Here is a 19900-nt window from a genome sequence, read left to right as displayed (position 1 = left end):
TCTGCAAACTTTGGTTTTGCAACACTTCACTAAGTAACGGCAGTCTTCACTGTCAGGTCGATGACAACATCATGGCCTCATTGGTTCCAGTGAGCCCCTGGGAGCCGAGGACAGACCCTGACCCCTTCTCTTCCCATTTATTGGGGGAGAAGGTTTGTTAAAGTCAGATAAGGAGTCGGGGCTCCAGACGAATGGACAGAGGTTCAGCATAGGGCTGTAGTATCTGCAAGGGAACCAGAGCGTGCGCAGGAGTCGAGGGAGGCCCAAAGAGCCAGAAGGAGCCGTAGAAGAGGAATAATGTTGGTGCCTCTCCGGTGGGCCCACAGCTACCCCCCGAGACACACTGGGCACTGGACGGAGACAGTACCCTTGTTTCCAAGTGCCCCCTGCTGCTGGAGCTGACCTGCTGCCTCCTGCTAGGTCTGGCCTGGATTCTCTTGGGAAACCAGGCACGCTAAAGCTGTACCCGCAGTTGAGAGGGTTAGAAATTTGCAAATGTTGGCGGCAGGATTGCATCCTGCTTGGGATTAATTTTTCCATTCCCATTCTTCATCTTCCTGCCCTAGCTTTTCATTTAGCAAGAAATAAAAATTGACTGCGTGTGTATGTGTGTAAACGCGCGATTATCATTTGCAAATTTGCTAGACTTCTGGCCTGAGGATCCTCTGCACCACTGGAGATGATGGACATCCATCTTTTGTTCCTAATTTTATTAGGAAAGTGACAAATGCAGGAGTTTCTTTTTTTTTTTTTTTAATAATTTTTATCAGAGTATAGTTGCTTTACAGTTGTGTTGTGTTGTGTTACTTTCTACTGTACAGCAAAGTGAATCAGCTCTACATATACATTTAGCCCCCTTTTTTTGGATTTTCTTCCCATTTAGGTCACCACAGAGCACTGAGTAGAGTTCCCTGTGCTATACAGCAGGTTCTCATTAGTTATCTATTTTATACATAGCATCAATAGTGTATATATGTCAATCCCAATCTCCCAATTCATCCCACCTTCCTTTTCCGCCCTGAATGCAGAGTTTCATAACCCTTTTTTTTGTGCACTAGACCCCTCTGGCAGTCAAGTGAAGTTTATGGACCCCCTTCTCTGAATCAAGAGTTTAAATGTATAAAATAAAATACATAGGACTGCAAAGGAAGCTATTAAAGTAGTTATTGAAATACTACTACTGCACTAAATACTAGATACAGTGGCAGGTCTAATAAATACCATGATTTCAAAGCAATGAGAGGCATAAATACTATTTTGAGAAACCTGCAACAACTGTAGTATGATATGAAAATATCTGTGATTTCTATTAGTGACAAAGTCATAGGTAATTCTAATACCACGGTGGTTTATTACCTACATTCATAATTGAAGGAAAAGCTAAATTTCTGTTGGAGGTTAGTGAAAATAAAGGTGTAATTATTTTACCCATCTAATGCATAGATTAACAAATATGATTAAGAACGCTTGCTAGTGATTTCTCTTTACGTCAGATGGCAGTTTTAGGCTGAGGTCTGTGCATCATTTTCAGGAAACATCCCTCAGTTTTTATTTTATTGAGTGTTTTTAAGATGGGTATTAAATTTTCAGAATCTATAGAGATGACTTTTTATTTATTTTTAATTTTTTATTTTTATTTTTTTTGTGGTACGCAGGCCTCTCAGTGTTGTGGCCTCTCCCGTTGCGGAGCACAGGCTCCGGACGCACAGGCTCAGTGGCCATGGCTCACAGGCCCAGCCACTCCGCGGCATGTGGGATAGTGGCCATGGCCCACACGCCCAGCCACTCCGCGGCATGTGGGATATTCACGGACCGGGGCACGAACCTGTGTCCTCTGCATCGGCAGGTGGATTCTCAACCACTGCGCCACCAGGGAAGCCCTAGAGATGACTTTTTAAAATTTGTTCTATTAATATGATGAATTGTGTTAATGGGTTTCTAATATTGAATTCTCCTTCCTGAGATCTGTCTTCCTAGATTCTCTTCCCCAGTAATATCCAAACCCCCTTTCTCCTTCAGCCCATGCGTGCCTCTCCCCATCAATTTGTGTTCCATTCCTAGCTGTTTCTCCCTGGTGCAGGGCTCTCTCCTTCCCTTGAGATTTCTGACTGCCCCATCCCTCCAGAACTTCTGTCCTAATCTTTGGACAACTCACCTATATCCTAGAACCTGGGAGGCTACTCCTGTTTTGACTAGTGTTCTTATATTGGCTAGCAGGGTCCTCATCTGAGGGTTCCGTCCTTTTGGAGGTGAGTACTGGTGGGTAATTTCTGGATTTCTTATTTCTTAGTCCATCCATGTGCCCCTGGGTTGCTCCCACACAGCTGTGAGATTCTTGATGTTGTTGGCTTACCCCCAGCTGCCCACATTCTGCAGTTCTCGGGAATATGTTATCAGCTAGTTTTTTGTTGTTTTTGTTTTTTGGTCTGTGCCACAGCTTGCGGGATCTTAATTCCCCGACCAGGGCTCGAACCCATGTCCCCTGCATTGGCAGGAGGATTCTTTTTTTTTTTTTTTTTTTTTTCAGGAGGATTCTTAATCACGGCGCCATCAGGGACGTCCCAGCCCTCGTATTTTTTAAAATAAAAGATCCATAGATGATTCTGATTTGCCTACAAGATTAAGAACCACTGATAGGAGAACGTCTAATATTCTGGAAAGTAAATTATTTTTAATTCCAAGATCACAGTTTTTTTTTTTTTTAAGATTTTTTTTTCATGTGGACCATTTTTAAAGTCTTTATTGACTTTGTTACAATATTGCTTCTGTTTTATGTTTTGGTTTTTTGGTCACGAGGCATGTGGGATTGTAGCTCCCCGAGCAGGGATCGAACCCTCACCCCCTGCATTGGAAGGCGAAGTCTTAACCACTGGACCACTAGGGAAGTCACCAGAAGGATCAATTTTGCATAGGGACCTTCTAAGCCAGGGGTTGCCAAACTATGGCCCAAAGGCCAAATCAGGCCCGCTGTCTACTTTTGTTGGCCTATGGGCTAGGAATGGATTTTACATTTTGAAATGGTTAAAAAGAAAAAAGCAAAGAGAGAATAATGTTTCATGATATATGAAAATTATATGAAATTCAAATATTGTAAACTAGCTCCACCCATTCATTTACATATTATCTATGGCTGCTTTCTTGCAGCAGTGGAATTGAGTAGTTCTGAGAAACTGTGTGCTCTCTGGTATCAACTATTTACTATCTCCCCTTTACAGAAAGTTTGTGACCCTGTTCTAAACTATTTCTCTCTCTTGCCACTGACTTGACAGTAGCTGTTTAGTCATTGGTGCAGGGGTATGTGTGTGTAGGGGGAAGATCATTTTTCCTTAGTTTGTAGCTGAAAATAGTTCATCCTGCTCTGAAGTCTGAATATGTTTCCCTTTATTCCACAAAATTCAAAATAGATGCACCCAAAGAAGGTTCAGAAAATGATTACCAAGATGCTTAGAAGAAGTAAGGGAGCATTCTGCTTTTGTTGTTTTGATTAAACCACCCAAGGAGGAATTGGACAGGAAAAATATGTTTCAAACTGAAGGTAGTGTTGCCCTGTTGGTGGGCCATCCAGCTTTCTGTACCAGAGGAAAGAGCTTTTAAAGCGACGTGTGATCAGAGCTGCAGGTTCCTTCAAGTTCCACTTGTAGAAACTGCAGCATTGCATAAAAGGACGATTCTGGAATGACTTGTTTGTCATTCAAGCTACTTGTTTGTCTCATTTATGTTGGAACTTTGCTCTTGATATCAGACATTGGGCATGGTCTTTGTATGGGCTCTCACTAGCTTTTCTTCCCCAGGCCACATGGTTTCAACACCCTGCCTGCTTCTTCTCTACCCTGGTCCTGTCTCAACATCACTACCCTCCCAGTATCAGGGCCCCATGAGCCTTCCCATGTGTCCTTCAGGGGGAAACTGAAAACTAAGGAGCTGCTAGAATGTAAGATACAGGATGTTAGAGGTGAAAGCCCCACAGTGATCTCTCAGAAAGGGAGTTGCAAGACAGAAGAGAGCTGAAGTGCAGATCAAGATCAATGCTTTTAAAAGGCAGGAAATAATCAGCAGCAGAACTGCAGATGGAAATGCATTTTGAAGCTCACACTAATGGGATGTCAGCAGGACCCATGGACACCATATAGATGAGTACTGTTTTTGAAAGCCTGAGACACAGAGTCTGGGGTGGATGGGAGGTTGAGAGAGGGAAGGAGAGGGATGGAGATGGGGAAGGATGGCACAGAAAAAAGAAGTCTTGGGGGATGTAGTACCTTGTATGAGAAATAGGAGTGGAGATGGAGGAGTTTGGAGTCTGATATAGGAACCAGCAGAGTTCTCCCTCATCTCTGCTTTGTTATTTGTCACCAGAGGAAGTAATAACCACCCCCAGGGCTGCTGTGAAGACCAAAGAAAGAAAGGCACCTGGCACAGCCCTGGGCATACTGCAGACCCTCCCTGTGTTAGCCTCTTCTTCCACCTGCCAGATCACAGCTTGTGACATATGATGACCAGGACTCTCGCAGAGCCTGTGGAATCTTGGGCTGAGTGCATCAACTCTGTAAAGTCTGACTTCAGTCATGTATGCCTTACTGGAAGGTACCAGAAATGACATTATTGGGTGTCAGTGACCTCTTCCATGCAATGAGTCAAGAGAGAGGCATTTTTCAAAGCAGAAATAGAGACACAAATGTAGAGAACAGATGTATGGATACCAGATGGGGAAGTGGAGGTGGAATGGATTGGGAGATTGGGATCGACATATATACACTGCTATGTATAAAATAGATAACCAACGAGAACCTGCTATATAGCACAGGGAACTGTACTCAGTGCTCTGTGGTGACCTAAATGGGAAGGAAATCCAAAAAAGAGGGGATATATGTATATGTATGGCTGATTCACTGTGCTGTATAGCAGAAACTAACACAACATTGTAAGGCAACTATACTCCAATACAAATTAATTAAGAAATAATAAAAAAGAGAGAGGCATTTTTCTTTCATTTGCTTCTTATGTAGGGGACTCAGATGTCCCTGCATGCTATTAAGGCTGGATGAGGGGTTACCCAAGGAGCACGTGCAAACTAAATTGTTACTAAGCGAAAATGAAAACATTATGGCATATCACAGGGATCACATCTCTGTTGCTAAACACACAGCCTCATCTTCCACAGCTACCCATCCATGCTTCCCAGATTCAGAGGTGCAAACAAAGTCCCCTCTTCATCTGTGGTATGCAAAGGCCACTGGTGCCTAAAGAATATCATTGCCAGTGTTTTCCAATAAGGCTTTGGATGTGGAGAACATCCCAGACAGCTTCACTCTCTCAACAGGGGCCCCTCTTCTGTGTGAACCATGTCCCATACCTTCTCGGGAGGGTGTCTCCCCCACTCCACTGTGGCCAGCTCAAGATCACTTCCTGCCAGGAGCCTTGCCTGACCTCCCAGGCGCAGCACACCCTCCTCTGGAGTCCCAGCACACGCTGAGCTTAATTCCCTCACGGCAACTGGCACGCTGGATTGTGATTCCCCGATTTTGTGTTCCTCTCTTCCTCTAGTTTCTGAGCTCCTTGAGGACAAGGACTATATTTTATTTGTCATCTTATCCAATCCCTGGACCATGAACCGCTACTGGTCCGCAGCCTGTTAGGAGCCGGGCCGCACAGCAGGAGGTGAGCGGCGGGCGGGCGAGCGAAGCTTCATCTGCCTCTAGCCATCGCTCCCCATCGCTCGCATTACCGCCTGAAACATCACCCCTCCATCCGGGGAAAAATTGTCTTCCGTGAAACCGGTCCCTCGTGCCCAAAAGTTTGGGGACCCCTGCTCTAGAGCAGTGCAATGGAGTCACCAGAGTATGAGTTGGCAGGTGTGGGGTGGGGCTGAGATGCTGTGTTTCTACCGAGCTCCCAGGTGACGCTGAGGCTGCTGGCCTGGGAGCCCGCTCCGGGTAGCAAAGTCTCAATGCCCAACAGTGCCCAGGCTAAAGCAGAATCTCATTCAGTGTTTGTTAACAGCATAAGTGTTCTGGGATCAAGTAAGGTATCACATATACTTTGAGAACTGTAAAGCATTTATGAACATATTAGGAACAGATGGGGCTGTGTGTATATACATATATATTTAAAAATAGACATGCTACCATGCTTTTAGCTGCTAGAATAGCCAGCTGAAAAGGAAACGCTACAGACTAGTTATCTATATGGATTAAAACAAAAAACAGAGAACAAAAACTGGCTGACATTTTTTTTGGTCTTTCATTAGCTGATTGAATTGGCTTTTATTGTGACCCTGGAGACTGGAATGTATTTGGACATAGTCTGTGTATTGTATGTATCGTATGTATGGAGAGTGGTATTTCATTTCTGTTCAATTTTAAAGACGCAGTCCCCTTTAAAATCGATGCGAAGTTACTCCACTTCAAGAAATAAGGGAAACAGAGATGAGCCCTGTAAAGTGAGTGGAACATGTTCAAGTTGTCATTTGAATCCCCTGCTCTTGGTGAATTTAAAATCGGCAGATGGGTCCGGATTTGCAGCTGGGGTTACTGCCAGGAGAATCTGAACAGAAAAGATCATCAATGGCTCCTTCCTTGGGCCCCTCCTCCCTCTGGTGTCTGAGGACTGGACATATTCAAGGTCTCTGAGGCTGACCGGAAGCCGCAACTGAGGGTCCCAGCCCCGCCGTTGTTCTTCCAGTGGGAAGCTGGCACTTCTCTCTTGGCTGATGCTTTCGGCATGGGTTAGTACCTAGGTTGGTGGAGTTGAACAAGTTGTCCCAGATGGTAAAATCCTATTGACAGAATTCAGCCGCACCGGAGGGGCTGTTCGAACACCAGCAGGCTTCAACATGCAGCGTCTCAGTTTTGCTTTGAGATGGTAAACTCCGGGGTCGGCTTCCTTGGATTCACATTCTGGCTCTGCCACTGGCTTTGGATGAGTTATTTAAATGTTCTCTTCCTCAGTTTCCTCATCTGTAAGTGAGGGCAGCCCGTAACTCACTACCTGATAGGATAGCTATGAAGAATGATTGAAATAATCAATACAAACCACTCGACACAGTGCCTGGCATAGTAAACTCAGTCTGTGTTCACTATTTTTATTACTATTTGGATTTCGGCTGCTTAGGTGTGCAGCTCAGATGTGTATAGCTGCTGCCTGCCAGGAGCTGAATTAATCAGGATGCTTTCATCAGGGAGCAGAACACTTGACCCACAGTGGCTTATGTAATAAAGACATTTATTATCTCGCATAATGAGAAGTTTAACCTAGGACAGGCTCCAGGGTTGGTTGAGTCCATGTCCCAGTGTTGTTATCAAGGACACGCTGTCTCTGTCTCTCCTCTCTACCAACCCCGGTGAGCGGGTGGCTGGATCTTTGGGCTGGTTCCCCTGGTGGGTACAGGAGGGTGGCAGCAGCCTTCAGGACAACATATATTCTTCCTTGTTCACAGCCAGCTACAGAGTTTGAGACACCTCTCCCTATACCACAGGATGTTCACACTTCCCTTCAGTCTGATTTCCTGAACCAATAAAACTGCCAAGGGGCTGACACATTACTTAGCTTAGATGAGGCACGCCAGAGTTACCCAAATAGGAGAATCACCTTCAGAGCTCATGACATTCAGATTCCCAGACCCAGTGAGTCTGATCCACTGGGGATGGGGCCCAGGCATATGCATTTCAGTGAGCACGCTAAAGGATTTCCATGTAAAGCGAAATGTTGAGCTTGGACTCATCAGGATCCATCTCTGGAGCTGAGTATGAGATGGATCCGGAAGCACAAAGCAGTGTGGGTAGATTCCAGAACAAATCATGTTCTGCCAGGAAGGAAGAAGGCGGGAATGGCAAAAAGAGCACCCTCTGTAGCATGTGGGAAAGATCAAGGATCTAAGGCCCAGATACTGGAGTCCACTGGCCAGTGGAATAATTTGGCAATGCCAAAGGCCATTCACTCATTCAATCGTTCAGTATCTCTTATTGGACCCTTCCTAAGGCCTGATGTTGTGCTAACCAGTGTACTTACTGCAGGGAATAAGCTCAAGCTGCACACCGTCTGGTGGGGCGCGTAGAAATGTGAAAATAAAAGGGGAGGGCCGGCCCTGGTGTTTCCCAGATGCATGGATGGCCATGAGTGTGGGCTAAAGGAAGAAGTTACCTGCACACGTTCTTTTCTCTGACAAAGGGGCCTCCAGAACAGAAAGAGTCGATGAGCTAGTGCACCCTCCAACTGTTCTGTCTTTTCTTTTCCAAAGATGGATCACCTCAGAGAAACCAAGAGGGCAGAGTTATGTCAGGTAGACAAAAGCAGAAAGGCCAAGAGTTCTGTCCTTGACCCTGGGGAGAGGACTCAGTTCCCAACAGTGGTGGGGAGATGCGAGGTGATGGGAGCGGAAGTGCTTTGCAGACTGAGTTCCTCTGCACACCTGACGGATGCTTATTATTGATACAGAGCGTCCTCTTGTCTTGCTCCATTTTATAGCCTGACTCATATGTGGGAGTTGAGAAATATAGAGAAGAGAGCCCAAATGTGTATTAAAGACATTTTTCATCCACCTCGGGTCTGAAAATGTCCTCCCCAAGAGAGACAGCCAGCACTACTGATTTAGTAATGAGAGTAACAATAATTATGACATTTATGGCTCCTGAATGCTTTATATCTTCAAAGCGCTCTTACATGAATTATCTCATTTGATGTCTGGAAGTGGGTGATGTCTGATGGGCTGAAGCTCAGAATCCTTCTGCATGGACTGTCTGACACCTCCTTGTGACACATTTGCACCCTGCTGCTAGGGGCGCCTAGGTGCTTCCCTCTCTCCCCCTACCCCACACACAGCTGCCCATCTCCTCTTTGTGGCTGCTGTTTTGTTTGAAAATAACTTCTTCAAGCTCTCAGTTCAGACAATGTTTCTGACACTGTCTCCTCAACTGATTTCCCTTGACAATTTCAATACCGCGTGAAATTCATCCCGGGCTAGAAATATATGAACTAGGGGTATATTTAATGTGAAAAGAGACTCTGAGTATAAGACACCCGCTTTTGCTAAAAATCAGTTTAGCAAATGATGTTTGACAAGAGGGAAAGGGAGAAACACCGCCTTGCATCCTTTAAACATTCTCCTTTCCTAGAAGGCGCTCGGAGCTGTTTTCTTTAAAGCTTCAAATCTCCTGGGAGACAACTGCTCTGTCGGGGTGCCCCTCCCTGTGTGATTCCGTACAGGACGTTTTGCTTCCTGTTTCCAACCTTCGTTTCCAACCTTCGTCTTCGTTTCACTGCAGAAACCAGGGCACCAACTCTGGAGGCTTCTGGCATGAGACTTCCCTCCACACCTATTGGTACCTGTGAAATGCCAAATGGACCTGCTTGTCAGGTGACAGAGCAGGTCTAGATGCTGCTGTCTCAGGAAGGGTCAGGACAGCAATTAGCAATAAGCTGTGCAGACTGCTTCTAGACCAGAACCTTCGTACAGGGCATGAGGAAAGCCGAGCCCAGCTGTCTTCTGCCTCAAGGCTTCTTCTGGTTATGAGGCTGCCTAGAGAATAGGGGAGACACCGTGGCTATGTGCCCACCTGTTTATTACCCACAATGAATCTGCTGTGCCCAAAATTTCTAGGTGAGTCTCACTGGACTGGCACTTGTACACAAGAATACAACTTGCGCCTTCCGTGGTTCTCTTTAGTTCCTCCCTAGTGCTCTTCCTGAGAAGTCCCACAGTGCTGCTGACCCCAGGTTCATGGGATCCACCCCCCAGTTTCCTATGTCCGTAACAGGCTGGGTGGGGGAATCATGTTCCAAACAACCCCATTTGGAGCCTGCCCTGTCTTTTGTTGGTGGTGACTATCCCATGTCCCATTGTGAAAAGAATGTCAGATATTTACATCTTGTTAGCTCTTGAAGAAGAAGCCAACTGACCTTAAGAGTGTGTTTGTGTATGTACTTTCCTTTCTTCTTCTTCTTTTTTTTCTTTCTTTTGGCCACACTGCGCGGCATGTGGGATCTTAGTTCCCTGACCAGGAATCGAACCCGAGCCCCCTGCAGTGAAAGTGCAGACTCTTAACCACTGGACCACCAGGGAAGTCCCGTGTGTGTACTTTCTGATCTGCGTTTTAGTGTAACCCTATATCCTATTCATGTTTCTCAAATATGAGATGACCTTGAACACACTGATAACTTTTATTGTCTATTTTATTCCTCCTTACTAGTAATGGTAACTAAGTCATAGTGTGTGAGTTTCAATGAGATACCACATATAAATCACTTAGCGCAGAGCCTGGAACATACCAAATGCTGCTGTCAGAGGAATGATATCCATGGTGTCAAATTTATCAGAGCCGTCAGGGATGTTGACATCCTCACAGAAGGTTTTGGTCTTTTTAGAACAATGTAAAGGGATTTTCTAGGCACATGTTTCCAACTGCTGACTGGAAGATTTCATTGGTTTATTTCTAGCTTAACACGTCCAAGATTACATTTATATTATTCTCTCTAAAACCTGATGTCCCCCAGCTTAGAATTCTCAGAGTCTTCCAATCCCAAACATCAGAGTTTGTAAACTAGTGGTCTGAGGGCTGCATCTGGCTCACAGAAGTGGCCCAAATAGTGTTTTTAAAAGTGGAATAATGTCATCCTTTAAAAATCAATAGATTTTTACTTTTAAAATCCATGTTTGGGCATTCTCTTGGAAAAAAAGCAAGTCTGACCACCTCAGGCCCCTATGGCAGCCATTGGCTGGAACTGATTACACCTCCGGATGGGGCTGTGTTTTCCAACTCGCCACAGTGCTTCCCAGTTTGTACCGTCTCCATTAAAGAGATTTCAATCATTTAAAAAGCAAAAGGATGCTTTATTAATGTAAGAAAAAATCTATTTCAAACATAGAACCAACTTTATATATAATAGTAATAGACTAATTCTGTGATAATCAGGAATAAGGAAGCCTGCTGTTATTATACATTTGATAAATTTCTAGGAATTCTAGCCAAAACAATAAGTTGGAATAAATAAGAGATATACATATTGGAAAGTAAGAGGTAAAATTATTACTATTATTTTCATCTACCTAGGAAACCCAGTATAAGCAACTAGAAAACTATCAAAACTTAGTGAGGTTGAGACTTCCCTGGCAGTCCAGTAGTTAAGACTCTGAGTTTCCACTGCAGGGGGCACGGGTTCGATTCCTGGTCAGGAACTAATTGGAAAAAAAAAAAAAAAAATGATGTCAGTTCTCTTGGGCTGGGCTCGGCGGGGAGTAGGCTGGGGCTGGCCTGGCACTGAGGCCAGAGATGCTGTAGGGCCGCGATGGCTCTTGGCAGCCTGGAGCACTGCATTGAAAACACCGAGGTAAAGTGAATTCTGAGGATGGAAGAGTTTGATGACACAGACCATTGAATTTCTTTGTTTGGAGTACACGTTATGAACCCCCTCTGGATCATGTCTACAAGCTCTGTACTCAAACGATCTGATGGTGAAGAGAAGACATTAACAGGGGGTGTGAAAACCAGTCCTCACACGCTGCTCCAAAGAAACAGCTGCCTTCTAGTCCCCAAAATGCTTCACCCATAACTAAGCTTTCATCTCCTGCCCAGCAACAGAGTCAACAAATGGCACACATGCTTCTTAGACCTTTCTACCTGGAATACTCCCTTCTTGCAGAATTTACCTTGGCTGTGAAGCAGAAGTTACCAGGTGTCTATGTGCAGCCATCTTATTGATCTGCATTACTGTGGTTTGGAGTAATATTCATACAGCATGGACTTTATCAAGATGGTGTCTTTAAGTTTACAGTTTACATCCCTTATAAGTACCCAGATGGTGACTGTCCACATTTGGTGTTTGATATTCCCGTCTTTCACTTGCTAGTTGATTCCACCTCAGGTGAACTGGATGTGAAGAAAGCATTTGCAAGATGGAGGTGGGTCCATAATAATATTTGGCAAGTATTGATGTAAGCAAGGAGAGTTTTCTACAAGATTGATACAGCAAGCCCCCTAAATCCAGAGGCTGCAGTACTGTACGAAAAAGATATTCAGTTGACAGTGTTAAGGTGTGCACTGCTCATTTGTTTGACCAACCTAAAGTAGAAGACTCCTATGCAATTAGCTTTTCTCTGTGGAATCCTTCTGTACCCGATGAAGCCAGAGAGAGGATGCTGACTCAGAAAAAGCGTGAAGAACAGCACAATAAAAGTTTTCGCGTTGCTGGCCTGTCATGGGTAAAGCCTGGCTCAGTAAAACATTTCAGTAAAGAAGAGAACACAGTAGCAACTTAAGAGCATGTCAATCTGGTGCACCATGCACTTTCCTGCTGGACTCAAGCTAGTAAAGCTGACCAATGGCAAAGGACTGCCTGCAGAGTAAAACGGTGTGCGCAGTGAACGATGTCAGTGTTGTCCGTGTATGCTTAGGTTCTGACAGCAAGTTCTGGAAACCTCTTTTTATGTAATGCATTACCTCTGTCAAAAGTGTCTTTAGGGGGGTTATCTAGTTTAGTACTCCAAATTATTGGGGCTTATGTATTTTTTGGAATATAATGCTAAAGGGAAGTTGCATTCATTTAAACTGATAAAGGAGACAGAGTTCAGCGCTATGTAATGATTTTTAAATCAGTGGTTTCAGTTATACATATGTTAGGATATGGAAAGGAGAGGTATACAGAGAGCAGTTTCCATAATTTATTAGCACTTTTAAGTGGAAGAACGGTTGAACCTCAGTGTTCAGCCTACTGTGTTACTGATATACAAACTGCTGTCACTGACATACATATTAGGTGAGTGAGAGGAAACCAGAACACTTGTTCGTAGTTGCTATTTTTTTTTTTCCAATATGGTTGTATTTTCTCCTGAAGAAGTTTTCAGACTTCTGGATGTTTGGAAAACTAAGGCTTGTTATATGTATTTAAAAAATACTAAATTCCCAGGTGGGAATGTAAATTGATACAGCCACTATGGAGAACAGTATGGAGGTTCCTTAAAAACTAAAAATAATACTACCATATGACCCAGCAATCCCACTACTGTGCATATACCCTGAGAAAACCATAATTCAAAAAGTCATGTACCACAGTGTTCATTGCAGCACTATTTACAATTGCCAGGACATGGAAGCAACCTAAGTGTCTATCAACAGATTAATGGATAAAGAACATGTGGCACATATATAAGTGGAATATTACTCAGCCATAAAAAGAAATGAAATTGAGTTATTTATAGTGAGGTGGATGGACCTACAGTCTGTCATACAGAGTGAAGTAAGTCAGAAAGAGAAAAACAAATACCGTTTGCTGACGCATATATATGAAATCTAAAAAGAAAAATGGTTCTCAAAAACCTAGGGGCAGGACAGGAATAAAGATGCAGACGTAGAGAATGGACTTGAGGACACGTGGAGGGGATAGGGTAAGCTGGGACGAAGTGAGAGAGTGGCATGGACATATATGCACTACCAAACGTAAAATAGATAGCTAGTGGGAAGCAGCCGCATAGCACAGGGAGACCAGTTCGGTGTGTGTATATATATATATATATATATATATATATATATATATATATATAGTGTGTGTGTGTGTGTGTGTGTGTGTGTGTGTGTGTGTGTGTGTGGTGTCTTTGCTCTGCCAGGTTATAGGTTTCCAAGTGCCTAGGAAAGCCTTGTTTCCAAACAGGTGAGCCATGGCAACAGCCAGAGCTACGAGCACAGCCCTGAGACCTGCCCCCTGATCAGAATGACCACACAGTTTTCAGTTCTCTGCAGCTGCCTGGGTTTCAGCTCAGCTGAACAATCAGTGAACAAGGCCCAGCCTCTTAGGGGAACCTGTGTGAAGTGAGGGCCCCTCTGAGCCAGCAGCTTTGTTTCAGACAGTGGAGTAAAACAGGTTTCACTGTCTTTGTTTCAGACAGTGGGGGAAGCTTTGACGCTTCCCCCAAAGAGATAGGTAGCCCTTTTTAATGTAAAACCAAGATGTTGCAGGGGCCACGCTGGCTGCTTTCTGGAATGATTCCATTTGCACTGGACAAGCAAAGCTTGTTGGTCCCTTCTCCCCTTGTTAGTCATTGAGTCTGAGTTAACCCACCCCCTAAACAGACTATCACACATGATAAAGATAGCATTTGTAATTAATTGGTAGGATAAAAATTGAAAAATTTTAATATACATGGTTCACTATTTTAGGAGAAAATTAAATTAGAATCATAATGTCCTATATGGAAATAAATGGATTAAAATTTTAAGATGAAATAAGTATTAGTTTCACCTTTTTACTGCTCTTTAAATCACCTTCAGGATATGCCATACAATTTGCTTTAGAAAACATTTCACTGATAGCAGGTTTTCTCACCCCTTTGACACAGTCTCTCATGGACCTAAGTGCTCAGTTGAGGGTTCCGGTCATTGGCCCAGGTTAACTAAGTTGCCAGCCCCTAAACACTTCCATCAGGTCTATGCAGGGCCAGTGCATCAACTTGGATGTCCAATTGCAATTTGCTTCTCCTACCTGTGTGTTAGGGCTTTCTCTGGCACGTGGTAACGTTTAAGATGTGCTCTTGATTCAAAGATAAAGTTAAATTTTATACTATGGGGACACCACAGAGTTTCAATTTGTGTTGTTATTACACAAAAATGAATTTGTCTATTGGTTACCTCACTGTGCCAGTGTTTGCCAGGCCTACTGACTCTTCCTGCTGTATAACTACTCTTTCTTCCTTGCCTTCTTTTTTTTTTCTTTTGGCTGTGCCGCACGGCATGTGGGATCTTAGTTCCCCGACCAGAGATGGAACCGGCACTGCCTGCATTGGGAGCGCGGAGTCTTAACCACTGGACCTCCAGGGAAGTCTCTTTTTCCTGCCTTTTATTTCCATCTTCATTGTCTGCATATTCAGTGCTCATCAACTCTGCTGGTCCCTCAACTCCATCCCCCACCATCACCTCTGCTTTGCCAACGTACCTCCGCCAGGATACCTCAACTACTGCCACCAGCCTCCTTTCTAACTAGTGTTCCTGCATCCAGCTTCTCTCCTGTAGTTCCTCCTCCATATCATCATGAGTATAATTTTTATTGATCACAAACCTCATCATTTTACTTTCATGTTTAAAACATTTTGCTGATTCCTCAGGGGCTATAGAATAAAGTTGGAACTCTTTCTCATGGCATGCAAAGTTACCTTCCCTTGCTTTTTGGGACCTTTTCAGCACCTGCTTGGGAATTAATAAGCTTTATGACAGGTTTGTGGGGCAGGGGATTGGCAAGGCAGAAGACTTTTTTTTTTTTTAACTATGAGAAATGCTAAGGATTAGTACAGTATCATAATTATTTTGAAATGTATCAGTGCATTTGGTTCGGTTTTTTGAGTTGTATGAGTTCTTTTATATTTTGGATATTAACCTTTTATTGGATATATGGTTTGCAAATACCTTCTCCCATTCAGTAGGTATCCTTTTCATTTGATGATGATTTCCTTAGCTGTGGAGCAGCTTTTTAACTTGATGTATCCCAATTTGTTTATTTTTGCTTTTGTTTCCCTTGCCTTTGGAGTCAGATCCACAAATATATTGCTAAGACCAATGTCAACGAGGTTGCCACCTATGTTTTCTTCCAGGAATTTTATGGTTTCATGTCTTACATTCAAGTCTTTAATCCACTTGAGTTAATTTTTGTGTATGGTGTAGGAGAGTGGTTTAGTTTCATTTTTTTTGCAGTTTTGGTGGCTGTCCCGTTTCCCAGAACCATTTACTGAAAAGACTATACTTTCTCCATTGTATGTTCTTTACTTCTTTGTCATAAATTAATTGTCCATATATGTGTGTGAGTTTATTTCTAGGCTCTCATTCTGTTCCATTGGTCTGTGTGTTTGTTTTCATGCCAGTACCATACTATTTTGCTTATTATAGCTTTGTAGTATGGTTTGAAGTCAGGGAAAATGATACCTCCAGCTTTGTTCTTTTTCCTCAAAAATTGTTCTGTCTATTCAAAATTTTTTGTGGTTCCATATGCATTTTAGAATTATTTGTTATAGTCCTGTGAAATATGCCATTGAATTTTGATAAGGATTGCTTTGAATTTGGGTATAGACATTTAACAATACTAATTCTTCCAATTCATGAGCATGGAATATCTTTCCATTTATGTGTGTCTTCTTCAATTTTTTTCATTAGTGTCTCATGGTTTTCAGTGTACAGATCTTTCTCCTCCTGATTAAATTTATTCCTAGATATTTTATTCTCTGTTGAAATTGTAAATGGGATTGTTTTCTTAATTTCTCTTTCTGATAGTTCACTACTAGTGTATAGAAATGCAACAGATTTCTGTATATTGATTTTGTATCCTGCAACTTTACTGCATTCATCTATTTGTTCTAATTTTTTTTTTGTTTGTATTTTTTGGTGGAGTCTTCAGGGTTTTCTATGCCTAGTGTCATGTCATCTGCAAATAGTGACAGTTTTACTTATTCCTCTCTGATTTGAATGCTTTTTCTTGCCTAATTCCTGTGGTTGGACTTTCAATAGTATGTTGAATACAAGTGGTGAGAGTAGGCATCCTTGTCTTGTTCTTGATGTTACAGGAAAAGCTTTCAGCTTTTCACTATTGAGTATGATGTCAGCTAGGGGTTTGTCACATATGGCCTTTATTATGTTGAGGTACGTTTCCTCTACACCCACTTTGTTGAGAGTTTTTTTTTTTTAACATAAATAGATGTTGAATTTTGTCAAATGCTTTTTTGGCATTTATCGAGATGAGATATCTCACAATGAGATATCTCACAATGAGATATCACTTCACACCTCTTAGAATGGCTGTTATTGAAAAGACAAGAAATAACATTGGTTGGAGAGGATGTGGAGAAAAGGGAACCCTGTTACACTGTTGGGTACACTGTTGGTGGGACTATATATTGGTCCCATAGCACCACTGTGGGAAACAGTCTTCCTCAAAAAATTAAGAATAGAAGTACAATATGACCCAGCTATTCCACTTATGGGTATTTATTCAAAGAACACAAAAATACTAATTTGAAAAGATGTATGCACTTGTATGTTCTTTGTAGCATTGTTTACAAATGCCAAGATATGGAAACAACCTTAGGGCCCATTGACAGTTGAATGGACAAAGAAGATGTGGTACACATACACAATGGAATTCTGCTCAGCCGTAGAAAAGAATGAAATTCTGCCATTTGTGACAACATCGATAGACCTTGAGGGTATTACACTAAGTGAAATAAGTCAGAAAGAGAAAGACAAATGCCATATGATTGCACTCATATGTAGAATCTAAAAATACAAAACAAGTGAACAAACAAAATAAAACAAAAACAAATTCAGATACAGAGGTCAGATTAGCAATTACCAGCGGGAAAGAGCGTTGGGGGTTGGGCAAAATGGGTGAAAGGGCTCAACTCTATGGTGATGAGTGGTAACTAGACTTGTGGTAGTGATCACTTTATAGTGTATACAGATGTTGAATTGTGATGCTGTATATCCAAAACTTACATAATTAAAAAAAATAGTTCAGCAAACACACACACACACACACACACAGCCTCATTTGAAAAAAAAAGTCTTAATGACCTTGTTCTGTACACAAGCTAACTTCCATCTCTTAAACTAGGAAGTTAGATTCAGTTATACTGACTTTCTTTTTTTTTTTTTTTTTTTTTTGTGGTATGCGGACCTCCCTCTGCTGTGGCCTCTCTCGTTGCGGAGGACAGGCTCCGGACGCGCAGGCTCAGCGGCCATGGCTCACGGGCCCAGCCGCTCCGCGGCATGTGGGATCCTCCCAGACCGGGGCGCGAACCCGGTTCCCCTACATCGGCAGGCGGACGCGCAACCGCTGGCGCAACCACTGCGCCACCAGGGAAGCCCTACTGACTTTCTATTAACAATGAAATGAAAACGTTTCCTCAATAATTCCATATATATATTCTAAATTGAAACATGCTTTTAAAATAACTTATCTCCCTAAAGACTCCATAGGAACAATGAGGTTTTCCTGTACACTATTCTGATTTTCTTCTGCTTCTACTACCACTACCATGACCACTGTCTTTACACTACCAACTGTAACTAAATTCATTATATTCCCAAACCTGTTCCTCCCGCAGACTGCCCTACTTTATTGAATGGTTCCATTCCATCTGCCTAAATGACAAATCTGTAATCTTGATTCTGTCTTCTTCATCCCTTCCATCAATCCTGCAGCAAGACCTGGCCTTGCTCTCAGATCCTACTTCTCTTCACCTCCTTGGTTACCACCCTAGTCTCAGGCCTTGGAACCTGCCCCGGACTACTGCAGTGCTTGCTTACTGGTCCGTGGTCCTGACACTCCGTTCTTCACAAAGCAGCAAGAGTAATCTTTTAAAAACGTAAATCAGATGATAACAACCGCAAGCTCAAAATCCTCCAATGGCTTTTTAATGCACTTTTAAACGTGCAAGTCTTGGGCTTCCCTGGTGGCGCAGTGGTTGAGAGTCCGCCTGCCGATGCAGGGGACGCGGGTTCGTGCCCCGGTCCGGGAGGATCCCAAGTGCCGCGGAGCAGCTGGGCCCGTGAGCCATGGCCGCTGAGCCTGCGCATCGGAGCCTGTGCTCAGCAACGGGAGAGGCCACAGCAGTGAGAGGCCTGCGTACCGCAAAAAAAATTAAATAAATAAAAAATAAAATAAAAGTGCAAGTCTCTAGCAAGCCTGGAAATGTTCTGCACCATCTGCCCCTGCCTTCTTCTCTGGTCTTTCCTTCTGCTGCTTTCCATCGTCTCACAGGGCTCTGGCTACTCTGGCCCCCCTTCAGTCTCCTTGACTCACTGAGCTTGGTCCAGCTTACAGGCTTTGACTGAGGCTGTTACTAATCCTCATCATTCACAGGATTCACTCGGCCAACCACGTCATGGAAACCAACAAGTCCCTTCTCTCAGGCCCTTTTTGTCTCATTACCCTGTTTTCATTTTCTTCAAAGCCCTTATCACTATCCAGAATGTTCTTCAAAACCCTTATCACTATCTAGAATGTTCTTACTTTTTAATGCATGTGCCTGTGAATTCTCCATGTCCCTTCCCCTGGGACGGAGGTGTCTGGTCAGAAAGGATGTGGACTGGTGTTTGGTGTTTGGCACTAGCCCATAGGTGGTAGCTGAGGTCACATAAGGAGAGCATACGTCATGAGGAGAGGAAAGGACTGAAAATTCCATCCTGGAGAACACTGAGATTTGGCGTGTGGAATGAGGAAGGACAGCAGGGGAAGACGGGAAGGAAGAGCAGTCATTTCAGTGGGAGGTGGCGGCGACTCAGGAACCCAGGGTCCTTCTTCCATTTCGTGGCTCTGTTCTACATCCAAGCCCCTCTCCATGCCACCGGTGGAAAGGGAGAGAGGATGGAGCTTTGTGCGTGGGAAACACCTTGCTTCAGCCCAGCTGGCTAGAACTTAGCCACAAGCCCTGCCAAAGTGTAAAGGAGGCTGGGAAATGTTGCCTCTGAACCCCCAGAAGGACAAGGAACTGGGGTATGAGAGTCTGCGGCGTGCCCTTTACTCAAAGAACCATCTCGCGCTTCCCTGGTGGCGCAGTGGTTGAGAGTCCACCTGGAGATGAAGGGGACACGGGTTCGTGCCCCGGTCCGGGAGGATCCCACATGCGGCGGAGCGGCTGGGCCCGTGAGCCATGGCCACTGAGCCTGCGCGTCCGGAGCCTGTGCTCCGCAACGGGAGAGGCCACAGCAGTGAGAGGCCCGCGTACCGCAAAAAAAAAAAAAAGAACCATCTCGATGGACGAGGTTGTATCAGTTGAGACGTACGAAGGTTCTGCTTCCTTCAACAGGTGGCTGGTGACAGTCATGGCTGAGATCTCAGAACTCAGGATCCCTTATCTGACTGCCCCGTGGGCCTAGAGGATCTCGGATGTGGCTGTATTCTTTGCATGTTCGGGTGAGAGCTTCAAAACTCCTTT

General features: G+C 43.8%; 1 protein-coding gene and 1 pseudogene across 11 annotated transcripts in view; both read left to right on the top strand.

The window, feature by feature from the left end:
- MTHFS (methenyltetrahydrofolate synthetase) overlaps positions 1 to 19900 on the top strand; it is a 324398-nt gene that overhangs the window by 246202 nt on the left and 58296 nt on the right. Inside the window, exon 6 of one of the 11 annotated variants that reach the window (XR_008618541.1) lies at positions 14726 to 15270. The exons of 8 other annotated variants lie outside the window; for them this stretch is intronic. Coding sequence is in view for 2 of the 3 variants with exons in the window: in XM_028496396.2 (XP_028352197.1) it covers positions 19772 to 19841 (70 nt within the window). In the remaining variant the exon portion in view is untranslated. Of the gene's footprint in view, positions 1 to 14725; positions 15271 to 19771; positions 19879 to 19900 lie in introns of those variants that run through there. 2 more of the 11 variants (XM_028496396.2, XM_055087885.1) reach the window with 2 other exon arrangements.
- Positions 11184 to 12247, top strand: LOC102976174 (AKT-interacting protein-like; annotated as a pseudogene).

This window comes from Physeter macrocephalus, chromosome 11 (assembly GCF_002837175.3).
Source record: "Physeter macrocephalus isolate SW-GA chromosome 11, ASM283717v5, whole genome shotgun sequence".
NCBI classification, from domain to species: Eukaryota; Metazoa; Chordata; class Mammalia; order Artiodactyla; family Physeteridae; genus Physeter; species Physeter macrocephalus.
This window is presented reverse-complemented; position numbering and strand designations above follow the sequence as displayed.